This window comes from Monodon monoceros, unplaced genomic scaffold, assembly GCF_005190385.1.
Source record: "Monodon monoceros isolate NGI ecotype Baffin Bay Population unplaced genomic scaffold, NGI_Narwhal_1 Super_Scaffold_4, whole genome shotgun sequence".
Classification (NCBI taxonomy): Eukaryota; Metazoa; Chordata; class Mammalia; order Artiodactyla; family Monodontidae; genus Monodon; species Monodon monoceros.
The window spans coordinates 9220837-9233791 of NW_021703781.1; the positions used below are offsets into that span (position 1 = coordinate 9220837).

The window sequence follows — 12955 nt, forward strand, 5'->3', positions numbered from 1 at the left end:
AACTGTTTTCCACCAGCTATGTAAGAGTTCCAGTTACATTACATCCTTCTGAGAACTTGATAGTCTAATTAATTTTATCCATTCTAGTCATTGTGGTGTGTTACTAAGTTTTAATTTCCATTTCTCTGATGACTAATGATGTTGAGCATCTTTTCATGTTTGTTGCTTATTTGGATATCTCCTTTAGTGAAGTGATTATTCAGGTCATTTACTTTTTTTATATTACTAGGTTGTTGGTCTCATACTGATTTAGAAATGTTTAACAATATATTCTGGGTATGAACCTTTTGTCAAATTTCATGTATTGAAAAGTATCTTCTTAGTTATGTCTTATCACTTCCTTGATATCTTCTGATAAACAGAAGCTTATTAAAAAGAAAGACTGTCCTTCCTTCCACTGAATTGTGGTGGTTTTTTTTTTTTTTTTTTTTTTTGCAATTCACCTTTTATTCCCTTTTTTTTTATGACTATGTAACTAGAACCCAAGTTTGTGGATGAAGAGATAACCATGACAGACAGGACCCTTAGAGAATGAAGGGAGTTCAGTCAGACATCCAGAGTTAACACACTGCGTTCCCCAATGTTGGAGGTTTGCTGTAGAGCTGGGCAGTTTTAAACAGCTGACGTTTCTCTGTTTGGGCAGCCTAAGAGTGCTTGTATGATAATCATATAAGATGGTGAGTTGGGCATGGGCCCCAATTACTTATTACTACCTCTTTTAACATGGTGGAGCTAAGTGCAACCATTAAAAAATGTTTCTCCAGCTTTTAAAAATACAAAGAATGATTTCCAGAATTCCCCAGGAAGTAAGAACCGTTCCTTTTGAGCTGAAGAACGTATTGCATTTTCTACTTCACTGCAGAGATACTTCCTACTCTAAAATACCATCATCTTTTCATCCACATACAAATTGTGGAACAGAGGGGACCTGGGGCCAGGCACGGAATATGAAGAGGAATAATTTCACATCAGGTGGGCTGGAAGCCAATAGCTGAGTTTTTTAAAAAAAATTTTTTATTGGAGTATAGTTGATTAACAATGTTGTGTTAGTTTCAGGTATACAGCAAAGTGAATCAGTTTAAAATATATATATGTATCCATTCTTTTTCAGATTCTTCTCCCATATAGCTTATTACAGAATATTGAGTAGAGTTCCTTGTGCTGTAAGGTAGGTCCTTATTATCTACATAGTAGTGTGTATATGTCAATCCCAATCTCCTAATTTATCACTTGCCCCCATATTTCCCCTTTGGTGACCATAGGTTTGATGTCGAGATCTGTGAATCTCTCTCTGTTCTGCAAATAAGTTCATCCATTTCATTTTTAAATTAGATTCCACATATAAGTGATATCATATGATATTTGTCTTTCTCCTTCTGACTTACTTGGCTTAGTATATGATAACCTCTAGGTCCATCTGTCTTTCTCCTTCTGACTTACTTGGCTTAGTATATGATAACCTCTAGGTCCATCCATGTTGCTGCAAATGGCATTATTTCATTCCTTTGTATGGCTAATATTCCATGGTATATATATGTACCATATCTTCTTTATCCATTCCTCTGTTGATGGATGTTTATGTTGCTTCCATCTGTTTGGTATTGTAAATAGTACTGCTATGAACATGGCCAGGGCAGGGTGTGTGTGTGTGTATCTTTTCGAAGTATGGTTTTCTCTAAGTATATGCCCAGTAGTGGGATTGCTGGGTCGTAGAGTAGTTCTATTTGTAGTTTTTTAAGGACCTTCCATACTGTTCTCCATAGTGGCTGTATCAATTCACATTCCCACCAACAGTGCAAGAGGGTTCCCTTTTCTCCACACACTCTCCAGAATTTATTGTTTCTAGATTTTTTTGATGATAGCCACTCTGACCAGTGTGAGGTGATACCTCATTGTGGTTTTCTCTAATGATTAGTGATGTTAAGCATCCTTTCATGTGTTTGGAGAGATGTCTATTTAGGTCTTCTGCCCATTTTTGGATGGGGTTGTTTTTTTGATACGGAGCTGCATGAGCTGCTTGTAAATTTTGGAGATTAATCCTTTGTCAGTTGCTTCGTTTGCAAATACTTTCTCCCATTCTGAGGGTTGTCTTTTGGTCTTGTTTACAGGTTTCCTTTGCTGTGCAAAAGCTTTTAAGTTTCAATAGGTCCTGTTTATTTCTGTTATTACTCTAGGAGATGTATCAAAAAAGATCTTGCTGTGATTTATGTCAGAGCACGTTCTGCCTATGTTTTCCTCTAAGAGTTTTATAGCATCCGGCCTTACATGTGAATTGCAGTTTTAGCTTTGTCATCTATCAGGTGATCACATGAGTATGTTTGTTTCTGGGCTTTCTTTACTGTTCCATTGACTGATTTATCCATCTTTATGACAATACCACACTGTGTTTTATTATAATATTATAAGTCTTGACATCTGGCAGAGTTAGCCTTCTAGGTTTGCTGTTTTCTTCAATATTCTACAGCATGAATGTTGCCAAGAACATCTTTAGTCTACAGAATGTATTAAAATGATATCTATGTTTTTAGACATTCTATACTGTTATAGGTCTTTTGTACTTTCATTAACAAGGTGATTCTAAAATTTAATTTCCACAAATACAGACACACCTGTTAGGACGTTATTTGGGATTGCATCACTCATTTGGGGGAGAACTGACATCCTGACCATGGTATACCTCTACTTAGGTCTTTAAATTCTCAGTTGAGCCGATTTTTCTTTAAATATATTCCTAAATATTTTATATTATTTTTGTCTTTATACTAGCGTTAAACAATTATAGAAAAAACAGTACAAATAGTTTGTTTGCACATTTACCTTGTATCCTGCAACCTTGCATTCCTAGCCAGTAGAGTGTTGTACAGAAGTTCTGACCTCAGGGAGATACTGTTCAGTATGTTACCATTAATTTTGATGTTAAGGATTTCTGTAAATGCCCTTTATCATTTTAAGGAAGTTCTCCTCTATTCCTCGAGTTTTTTTTTAAAAAAAATGAATTCAGTTTTGTCAAATGCTATCTATCTCTGTATGAGATAAATCATTATTGTTAGTACTGGTGAGTAGTCTTGATTAAAGCAATCTGATATTTCTGAAATACATCCTCCTTGATCAGAATGTATTCAGTTTTTATAATCACTGAGTTTTTCTGTGTGTATTCTGTAGCTGTCCTTTGTTGTAACCTTTCCAGGTTTGGGGTTGAAGACTGTCCTATTTTCATAAGATGGGTTGAGCATTGTTTCATGATGATTTTTCAAGATTGTGTTATTCTTTATTGTTTGCAAATTCAAAAAGCCATTTCAGCCTGAAGTTATTTTTATGCAGATTTAAATTTTTTAACTTGATTAATATCATAAGTACAATACATGTAGTTTCTGGAACAGAACAGATGGTGAAATATTATTTACTTAAAACCAAATAACAACTGTGTAGTTCCAACGTACCTTAATATCTTACTCTTGGTGCAGTGAGACAGAAGCTAGGTGTCCTACACATACACACAAAGTTGGTATTGCAGGTGAAGAACACTGATAAAATGAATCTGGGCTTGCTCCTGTAGAAGGGAGAGGTAGCTGTCCCACTCTTTTAAAAGGAGAAAGAAAAACCTTTGCTCCCTTGGGGAGGATCCTGAATTCTTTCTTTAACCTTTTGGTATATAAATTTCTTCAGGGGAAAAAAAAGACCACTGTCTCTAGCTTCACACCTAGGATGTCATCAGGGCTCCCAGGTTTCAGCACCTGCACTGAAATGTAAATCTCTCTAGAGTTCTACCCTTAATAATTACTCTCCTAATCTCATTCTTTGACCTTAGGTTCCAAGTTTCATTAACATTTGCTCACAAAGTCCTAACTGTGCAGAAAAGTAACATTATTTTCCAGAGTCCCACAGTGCTACTCATTTTACTTCTCCATAGGTGACTTCTGGCCAGTTTTTCTACATATGTGCTATTCCTCATTTTGTTTTAGCCTTTTAACAATGAAGGTCTGTGGTAGAAAGCTGGATAGTTTCCTCTTCAAATTCTTCTCTTAGCCTTTTGCAGGGCCCAGCTGTTCCCAGGTGCAGCTGGGTATACTAATCTAATATTTTGCCATCCATACAACTCTGGCCAGTCAGTTGAAGCTGATTTAAATGCCTTCCAGGCTGAGGCAGGATCATGTATCATTTCAGCTAAATTTAGGAACAAATTCCACACCTCTTTCTAGTGGAATAACAGCACTATAGGTAAAACTCCTCACAGACTGAGGGTCTGAGGTCTCTTTCTTACACTACCAGGTGTTTGTGCAAATACTTGAACATTTCTGGTAACTATCCCTAGGTGCAAATCACATATTCTGATGTAGTAGCCACAAAATAACACGAAGCTGTTTTTTAAAACTTACCCTTGTGAGTGATGTCAGCATCATGGCAGTTTGAGATATTCATTTTGTCACTCCCCTTCAACCTACAAATAGTAAAACATCTGTAACTCACTCAAGAAATCCTCTGCCCAACACACCAGGACACCACAGAGTTCCATACATCAGTACATCTACAGGTGGGTGGATGAACACAGAGGAGACAGAACCAGGGGAACAGCAAGGAGTAGATGACAGTAGATGAAAATGAGCAATTTATAGGGGATAAACAGCTGGGCTTACCCAAAGAAAAATATATTCATTCTAGATTTGTAAAATGATGGCTAAAAAATATGTTTGTCTCAGTGATACTTAAAAAAAATATATTGTTGGGCTTCCCTGGTGGCACAGTGGTTGAGAGTCCACCTGCCAATGCAGGGGACACGGGTTTGTGCCCCGGTCCGGGAAGATCCCGCAGAGCGGCTGGGCCCATGAGCCATGGCCACAACAGTGAGAGGCCTGCATACCACAAAAAATATATAGTCAGTTCTCAAGGGCTTAATTTCCCAAGTATACAAACAGCTCATACAACTCAACAACAAGATAACCCAATCAAAAAATGGGCAGAAGACCTAAATAGACGTTGCTCCAAAGAACACAAAGATGATGATGGTCAATAGGCACATGAAAAGATGCTCAACATCACTAATTATTAGAGAAATGCAAATCAAAAACTACAATGAGGTACCACCTCACACTGGTCAGAGTGGCCATCATTAAAATGTCTACAAATAAATGCTGGAGAGGGTGTGGAGAAAACGGAACCCTCCTACACTGTTGGTGGGAATGTAAATTGATACAGCCACTATGGAGAACTCTATGGAGGTTCCTCAAAAAACTAAAAATAGAATTGCCATATGATCCCACAATCCCACTCCTAGGCATATATCTAGACAAAACTCTAAGATACATGCACCCCAATGTTCATAGCAGCACTATTTACAATAGCCAAGACATGGAAGCAACCTAAATGTCCACTGACAGAGGAATGGATAAAGAAGATGTGGTACATATATACAATGGAATCTTACTCAGCTATAAAAAAAAGAATGAAATAATACCATTTGCAACAACATGGATGGACCTAGAGATTATCATACTAAGTGAAATAATTCAGAAAGAGAAAGACATATACCACATAATCACTTAAATGTGGAATATAAAATATGACACAAATGAACTTATAGAGTACAGACTGGTGGTTGCCAAGGGGGAGGGATGGAGTGGGTGTTTGGGATTAGCAGATGTAAACTAGGATATACTAGGATATATAAGAGTGGATAAACAACAAGGTCCTCCTGTACAGCACAGGGAACTAGATTTAATATCCTGTAATTAACTATAATGGAAATGAATATGAAAATGTGTGTGTGTATATATATATATATATATATATATATACACATTTTCATATATATATATATATAAAACTGAGTCACTTTTCTGTATACCAGAAACAACATTGTAAATCAACTATACTTCAATAAAGTAAATTTTTAAATATATACTGTCAGTTTTTGGACATTAAACTCAAGGATATAGAATACTGTAGATAGTAGAGGAGTAAAAACAACCACACATAATCATAAGGTAAAGGTAAAAGAAATTTCTAGGACCAGGTTTAGAATTTTATTCCTTACGGTTTTCATGGTATACAGAGATGTTGAAACATGGATATGAAAGCAGGATTGAAAACTGATACTAACTCAGGTGAAATCTGGGGGAAAGCCAGAAGGGATTGAAACAGGGTTTGATGGTCAGGAGAGGTCCACTGCTGACCAACTCTGATGTAATGAAGGGAACATACCATACCTACAATAGAGCTGTAAGTCTGAATCTGTGGCAAGAATGGCTTGTCCACTCATTGATTTGCTCTTTTGTTGCTTATTTTTATTCCTCATGAATCAGAGCTAGAAAAGAAGTACTGTTCCTTTATGAGTTAGGGCTCTTAGAATATTGATTTCTTGCTGCTGGGTAGAATGGAAAAGAGAGAGAAGACTGGACATATACACTGTTGTCATATTCTAGGCATGGAAGAGATAAGACCTAAACTGATCAACTCCCTGAAACCTAATGCTAACTATTTCCTCCAAATATCCTTGGTGAACTAATCTTTCTTGTCACTCTATTTCAGAATTAATTAATAGCAGTAGAAACTATTCAAGAAAGAAGTTTGATGAGTTTAACAAAGGTAGAAAATGGTTCCAGGATGACAAGCATGAAGGAATTCACTCTGAAGAGAAACCTTATGAATATAGTAAAAATGGGAATGGCCTCTGTCTTAATGAAGACTCTGTTCAGCCTCAAAAAATTCAAATTTTGGAGCAACCTTTTGAATACAGTGAATGTAGGAAAGCTTTCCATGAGAATTCACTCTTTGTTATACATAAGAATCCTTACACAGGACAGAACACCTGTGAATACACTGAATACAGAAAAACCTTCTGTGATATGTCATCTCTCTTTGCTCATCAGAGAACACATCCAAAAGAGAATCACTATGAATTTAATGAATGTGGAGAAAATTTCTTTGAGGAATCCATTCTCTTTGAACATAATGTTCACCCTTTGAGCCAGAAGTCAGATCTCATTCCAATTCAGAGAAGCCACTCAATTGACAATATTATTGGATATAATGAATGCGGAAACTTTTTCAATGAAAAATTAGTCTTTGGCATACAAACAGGAGAAAAACCCTATGAATGTCATGAATGTGGAAAAACCTTCAACAAGAAGTCAGCGCACACAAGACATCGGAGAACCCACACTGGGGAAAAATCCTGTGAATGTCATGAATGTGGGAAAACGTTCTGCAAGAATTCAGACCTCGTTAAACATCAGAGAATTCATACAGGGGAGAAACCTTATGAATGTCAAGAATGTGGGAAATCCTTCAGTGAAAAGTCAACCCTCACCCAACATCATAGAACACACACAGGGGAGAAACCATATGAATGTCATGAATGTGGAAAATCCTTCTCATTTAAGTCAGTCCTTACTGTACATCAGAAAACACACACAGGGGAGAAGCCCTATGAATGCTATGAATGTGGGAAGGCCTTTCTCAGAAAATCAGACCTCATTAAACATCAAAGAACTCACACAGGAGAAAAACCTTATGAATGTAATGAATGTGGGAAATCCTTCTCTGAGAAGTCAACTCTCACTAAACATTTGAGAACTCACACAGGCGAGAAGCCCTATGAATGTACTGAATGTGGAAAATTTTTCTGCTACTACTCGGGTTTCACAGAACATCAGAGGAGACATACAGGAGAGAAACCTTTTGGATGTAATGAATGTGGGAAAAACTTCCGTCAGAAATCAGCCCTAATTGTTCATCAGAGAACTCACGTAAGACAGAAACCCTATGAATGTAATGAATGTGGAAAGTCATTCTGTGTGAAGTCAAAACTCACTGCACATCATAGAACACACACAGGGGAGAAACCGTATGAATGTAATGTTTGCAGGAAATCATTCTATGTGAAGTCAAAACTTACTGTACATCAGAGAACACATTTGGGGAGAAACCCTATAAATATAATAAATGAGGGAAATCACTCTGGGTGAAGTCAAGAGTTTATATAACAAAGAACACAAAGCAGGGAGAAAAGATTTTGAGAACACCTTTGGTCCAAAGTCAGTTCTCGTAATACAGCAGAGAACTTACAGAGGGAAGAAAATAATATGAAGATATTCTGGACATAGGAAAACTTTCTACTGGAATTTGAACCATACAGTGTATCAGAAAGCTCAGAGTACAGAAAACCTATTGGTGAATGAATACAGGGAACCTTCTGCCCAAAGCCACACCTCAATAAACATCAGAGAAATCACACAGGGTAGAAACCTCTATCAGTATTCATAAAGAAGACTTCATCCACAGGCCAGAGAAAATGCACAAACTATAGCAAGTTATAGGAAAGCATTTACTATGAGTTGGTGTTTTATTGGACTTGTGTGAAATGTTTGAAGTAGCATTTCAGTGGATATCAGATAGTAATTTAAGTGGGTAGAAGCTTTAAGTTAAACCTAAGCTTACCACACATCAGCAATTTTGAACTGAAGTGTCTGGCATTTAGGAAATGTGGAGAATGTTTGCATTTAGACATAGCATTTATACAATTTGGCCTATTGCTGGGTGTGCTATTCCTTCCAATTTAAGGTACTGGACATCAACTGGAACCAGGGGTTATAAGCAACTCACGTGTTTATTGCTGAGGCATATGGAAAACAAGGGAAGATTTTTAGCAAGGGGACCCACCTGCAAGAAGATTTTCTGATGTCCAGGTAGAGAGAGAGAGAGATATCCTTGTCTTGGTGATATACATAGGACAGGTGCTTGCCAGCAGGATTTCTGATTAATTGTGAGGCTAATTTCGAGTGGCCTGTCCTGAAATGGTGGATCAAAGGGGCAATGTAGGTTCCTTGAATGCAGCTACCTGGTGCAGTGGAAGTGGTATGAAATATAGGTAGTTTCTGCCTTAGCAGTGTTTAACAGTTTGGCCAGATGCCATCCTGCTGTGAAGTGACTCACTGCAACCAACTTAACATGTTTCTTTAAAAAGCAGAACATTCATGTACAAACGTATACACTGTTAAGTATGGAACTTTAAAAAGCACAAATAGATTTTACTACTGAGTAAGATACAGTAGTTTGCAGCAGACCAGTGCACTCACTAAGAACAACTAGAAAAGCAGTTCACAAAAAGCATCTATTTACTTGCAACCTATTGCAGAAGCAAAGAGGGCTAGAATGGTAATATTCAGGAGAGGAGTGAATGACAGAAAGTATATGGGAAAATATAGCTGTTTTTCCTGGGAGCACTTGCCAATTCTGGCTACAGGGAGGAACCTGAATATTGAGCTTGGCTCAGGCAGAGGGCTACAGCTTGGTGGGGCAAGGGGGGTTAGGGTGCAGGGAGACCAGAAACCAGGGAATGGTGAACTTTGCCAGTCAAGGCTGGAGTGAAAAATTCTGAAACATGAGAGGCTTCAAACACATAGCCAGTTTCTCAAAATTTTGAGAATACTGACACAGGGCAGGAACTTGAAAATCTAATCTCAAAAACACAAGTAGATTTTCTTTTTCAGTACTGAGAAATAAATGAATAGAATTCAGGAACTGCCAGTAGGATGGGCCCCTGGCAAACACAGCATGCTATCAATAAAAGCACAAGGTCATACCAGAGGTAGATTGTACCTTACCCAAACTGCAAACAATCTGAGTCATATTTAAAAATCTACCAGAAAGAAAACTCATAGGAACAGATGGCTTCACTGCAGTTATTCTAAATATTAAAAAAAGACATAATACCAAACTTTTATAAACTTTTCCAGAGATAGGAATTTTCCTGGTCACTTTATGAGGCCAGTACAACTTTGATACCAAAACCTTTAAGACATTTCAGGAAAGTAAAGTTATAGGCCACTATCTTATGAATTTAGATACAAAATCCTAAAATTAAAAAAATTCCAGCCATATCAAAGGACAATATATCTTGACTAAATGATGTTTACTAGAGGAATCAAAGGATAGATTTAGTATTTCAAATTCAATCCATTTGGCCTTCTACTCCTCTCTCTCATTCTCCTTTCTCCCTTTGCACTTTGTAAATTTCTCTCCTGCCTTCCCTTCCTAGAGTTTAAGAGGCAGAATAGGCCTGCCGTGAGGGATGAGAAAGGTGTTGTGGTGATGTGCCAACCTGCATCAAGAGTGCTGGGGGCAAATGGAAGAGATGGTTAGCATGGCTGAGATACTGGTAACATTGAGCAGATAAGTAAATGTACTGAAGATGATGAGAGCCAGGTTCCTGTTAGAAAAGGTATCTATAAAAATGGAAAGGGCGGAAGTTAGAAAACCACCTGGAGTGTTGGACTGGAATGATACTCATTTTAACTACACAGAAATAATTATAGTAGTCATTGTGTGTGTGTTTGTGTGTATTTTATGGATCTGTCTACTGACAGCTCAGTAGCACTGAGCACACCAATTACCAGGTTATTAATTGCTAAATACTATCCTCCCACCAAAAATGGAGCAGGTCTCTGGAGTGATAGCTTATTCCAAGTCAGAGATGGGGAGAAATATCTATCAGACAATAAGAAAATGTTCTAAGAATTATGGAAACATGTCAAAAGAACCACCTTGGACAGGTTCCAGTGGCCAAATTTGAGACAGTTTGAACATCAAAACAAATAACAATAGCATCATAATATAAATGACTTAAAAATGTGAATCCAATAATTTGTACAGATATAAATAAGTGAATAAATACATAGAGGAGGGAAAGCTTTCTTTATAAGCCAACTAATAAATGTAGGAGGAATAATGGCAATAGAAAAAACACTATTTGGCAACCATCATACTGGTGGTTGATTCAGTAAGTAGGTGCCAACATAGGCTAGAGTTTGTGGGTAGAAGTTTAATGAAGAACAGGTATTGGCATTATCTCCAAATATTTCACCACAAAATACTAATCAACTACAAAGGTGAAAATGGTGATTTTTATGAGAAACCTGGCAGACACCAACATAATCAAGTGATCAAAGTTCACTTCACCAATGGTAGGACAGGTCAACGTAATGTACTCCCTGGTGAGATGCTCTGAGAAGAGCCAACACATTTGTGCTGTATTCTTACCAAGAAAGCATAGCCAGAGTATGCTAATGCGGAAATATCAGATGAACCCTCTTGAAAGGTTATATTATAGAATGTAAAGCCTGCATTTAAATCGTCAAGGACATAAAAGGAAAAGACTGGGAGACTGTTCCAGGTTGGACTAGACTGAAGATGTTTTAAAATAAAAACAAAAAGGAAAAATAGAATAGTTCGGACAATAAAGAGTGTGTAAATTCGATGGTAGTGTTTATTTTCAGACTTGGGTCCATAGGTAAGTAAGTGTTTTGTTTCAGGAAAATACACACTCAAGTACATAGGGGAAACGAAGTCTCATGTCTGCAGGTTATTTTCAGATGCTTTAGAAAAAGAGTAATGAGTATGTGTGTGTAGAGACAGAGTTCAAGTATGTGCTCAAGGGACAGATGGAGGAAATGCAGTGCACAGGGGGAAATCGGAATGAGTTTTTCCTACTAGTGACTTTAGTAAGTTTGAAATCATATCCAAGCAATACTTAAAAGTTTAAGTTAATTGATGTAGCCTACACATTAGAAAAAAATAAGTTAAACCATATTAGTGTCTCAGTAGAGGTGGAAAACATTTGATAGAACTTTACACACATTCATGATTAGAAAACTACACTAGGAATAGAAGGAAACTTCATTAAAAACAAGTGAAAAGCTAATATACAACAAACATCAAACTAAGTAGATGAATACTGGAATATTTCTTCCTGATATTAATAATGGGACAAGGACCTCCCTGGTGGTGCAGTGGTTAAAAATCAGCCTGCCAGTGCAGGGGACATGGGTTCGAACCCTGGTCCAGGAGGATTGCCACATGCCACTGAGCAACTAAGCCTGCGTGCCACAACTACTGAAGCCCGCGTGCCTAGAGCCCGTGCTCCACAAGAGAAGCCACCGCAATGAGAAGCCCGCACATCACAACAAAGAGTAGCCCCCACTTGCCACAACTAGAGAAAGCCCACGTGCAGCAATGAAGACCCAATGCAGCCAAAAATAAATAAAATTTTAAAAATAATAATGAGACAAGAATGCTTGTTACTGCCACCACTACTATCTAACAGTGGACAGAAGGTTTTAGCTAGGTCAGGTCAGTAAGGCCAAATAAAAATAAGACCTAAAAACTGGGAAGATTGAAGTAAAACTCATTATTTGCAGGTAATACCATTGTTTACATTTAGAAGTCTATGGAAAAATTATTAGAAATATGTGAATTTAGCAAACTGGCTATATAAAAATTATATTTTTATGTATAAACAACCAATAGAAAAATTAAATGATGCCAGGAGAATTGCATCCTTCCTGGATAGGGTGGCAAAGAACAGAGTTATTCTCCTGCCTGGCATAATTGGGGAAAGGGGAAACAGAAAAATAAAGGAAATAATTATGTTCAAGTCATTGGACATACAACAGCCCTAAAACAGTTCCAGAAATCCAAAAAGTGCATCACAAAATTAAGAGAAGTTCAAAGACAAAAATAAATGAAAGGGTGTTAAGAATGACTTGTAAGGGTGTTAAGAATGACTTGTGGGGAGAAGACAAGATGGCAGAGTAGAAGGAAGTGAACTCACTCCTTACGGAACCATCAAAATCACAATGAACTGCTGAACAACCACTGCCAAAAAATAAATAAATAATGCTTGAACCTACCAAAAAAAAATACCCTACATCCAAAGACAAAGAAGAAGCAACCAAGAGGCAGTAGGAGGAGCACAATCACAATAAAATCAAATCTCATATATGCCGGGTGGGCGACTCACAAACTCGAGAACAGTTATACCACAGTTCTCCCACAGGAGTGAAAGTTCTGGGCTCCCAGCCTGGGGGTCTGGCAACAGGAGGAGGAGCCCCCAGAGAGTCTGGCTTTGAAGGCCAGCGGGGTTTCATCACAGGAATTCCGCAGGACTGGGGTAAACAGA

At 37.6% G+C, this 12955-nt stretch overlaps 1 protein-coding gene across 5 annotated transcripts in view; it reads left to right on the forward strand.

The window, feature by feature from the left end:
* The window catches only part of LOC114908648 (zinc finger protein 33B), a 135411-nt gene extending 122680 nt beyond the window's left edge, over nucleotides 1-12731 (forward strand). For all 5 annotated transcript variants that reach the window (XM_029245003.1, XM_029244999.1, XM_029245004.1 and 2 more), the window contains one exon: nucleotides 6526-12731. In XM_029245003.1, the coding sequence (XP_029100836.1) occupies nucleotides 6526-7964 (1439 nt within the window). In that variant the 3' untranslated portion in view covers nucleotides 7965-12731. The remainder of the gene's footprint in view (nucleotides 1-6525) is intronic.
* The last annotated feature ends 224 nt before the right edge of the window (nucleotides 12732-12955 follow it).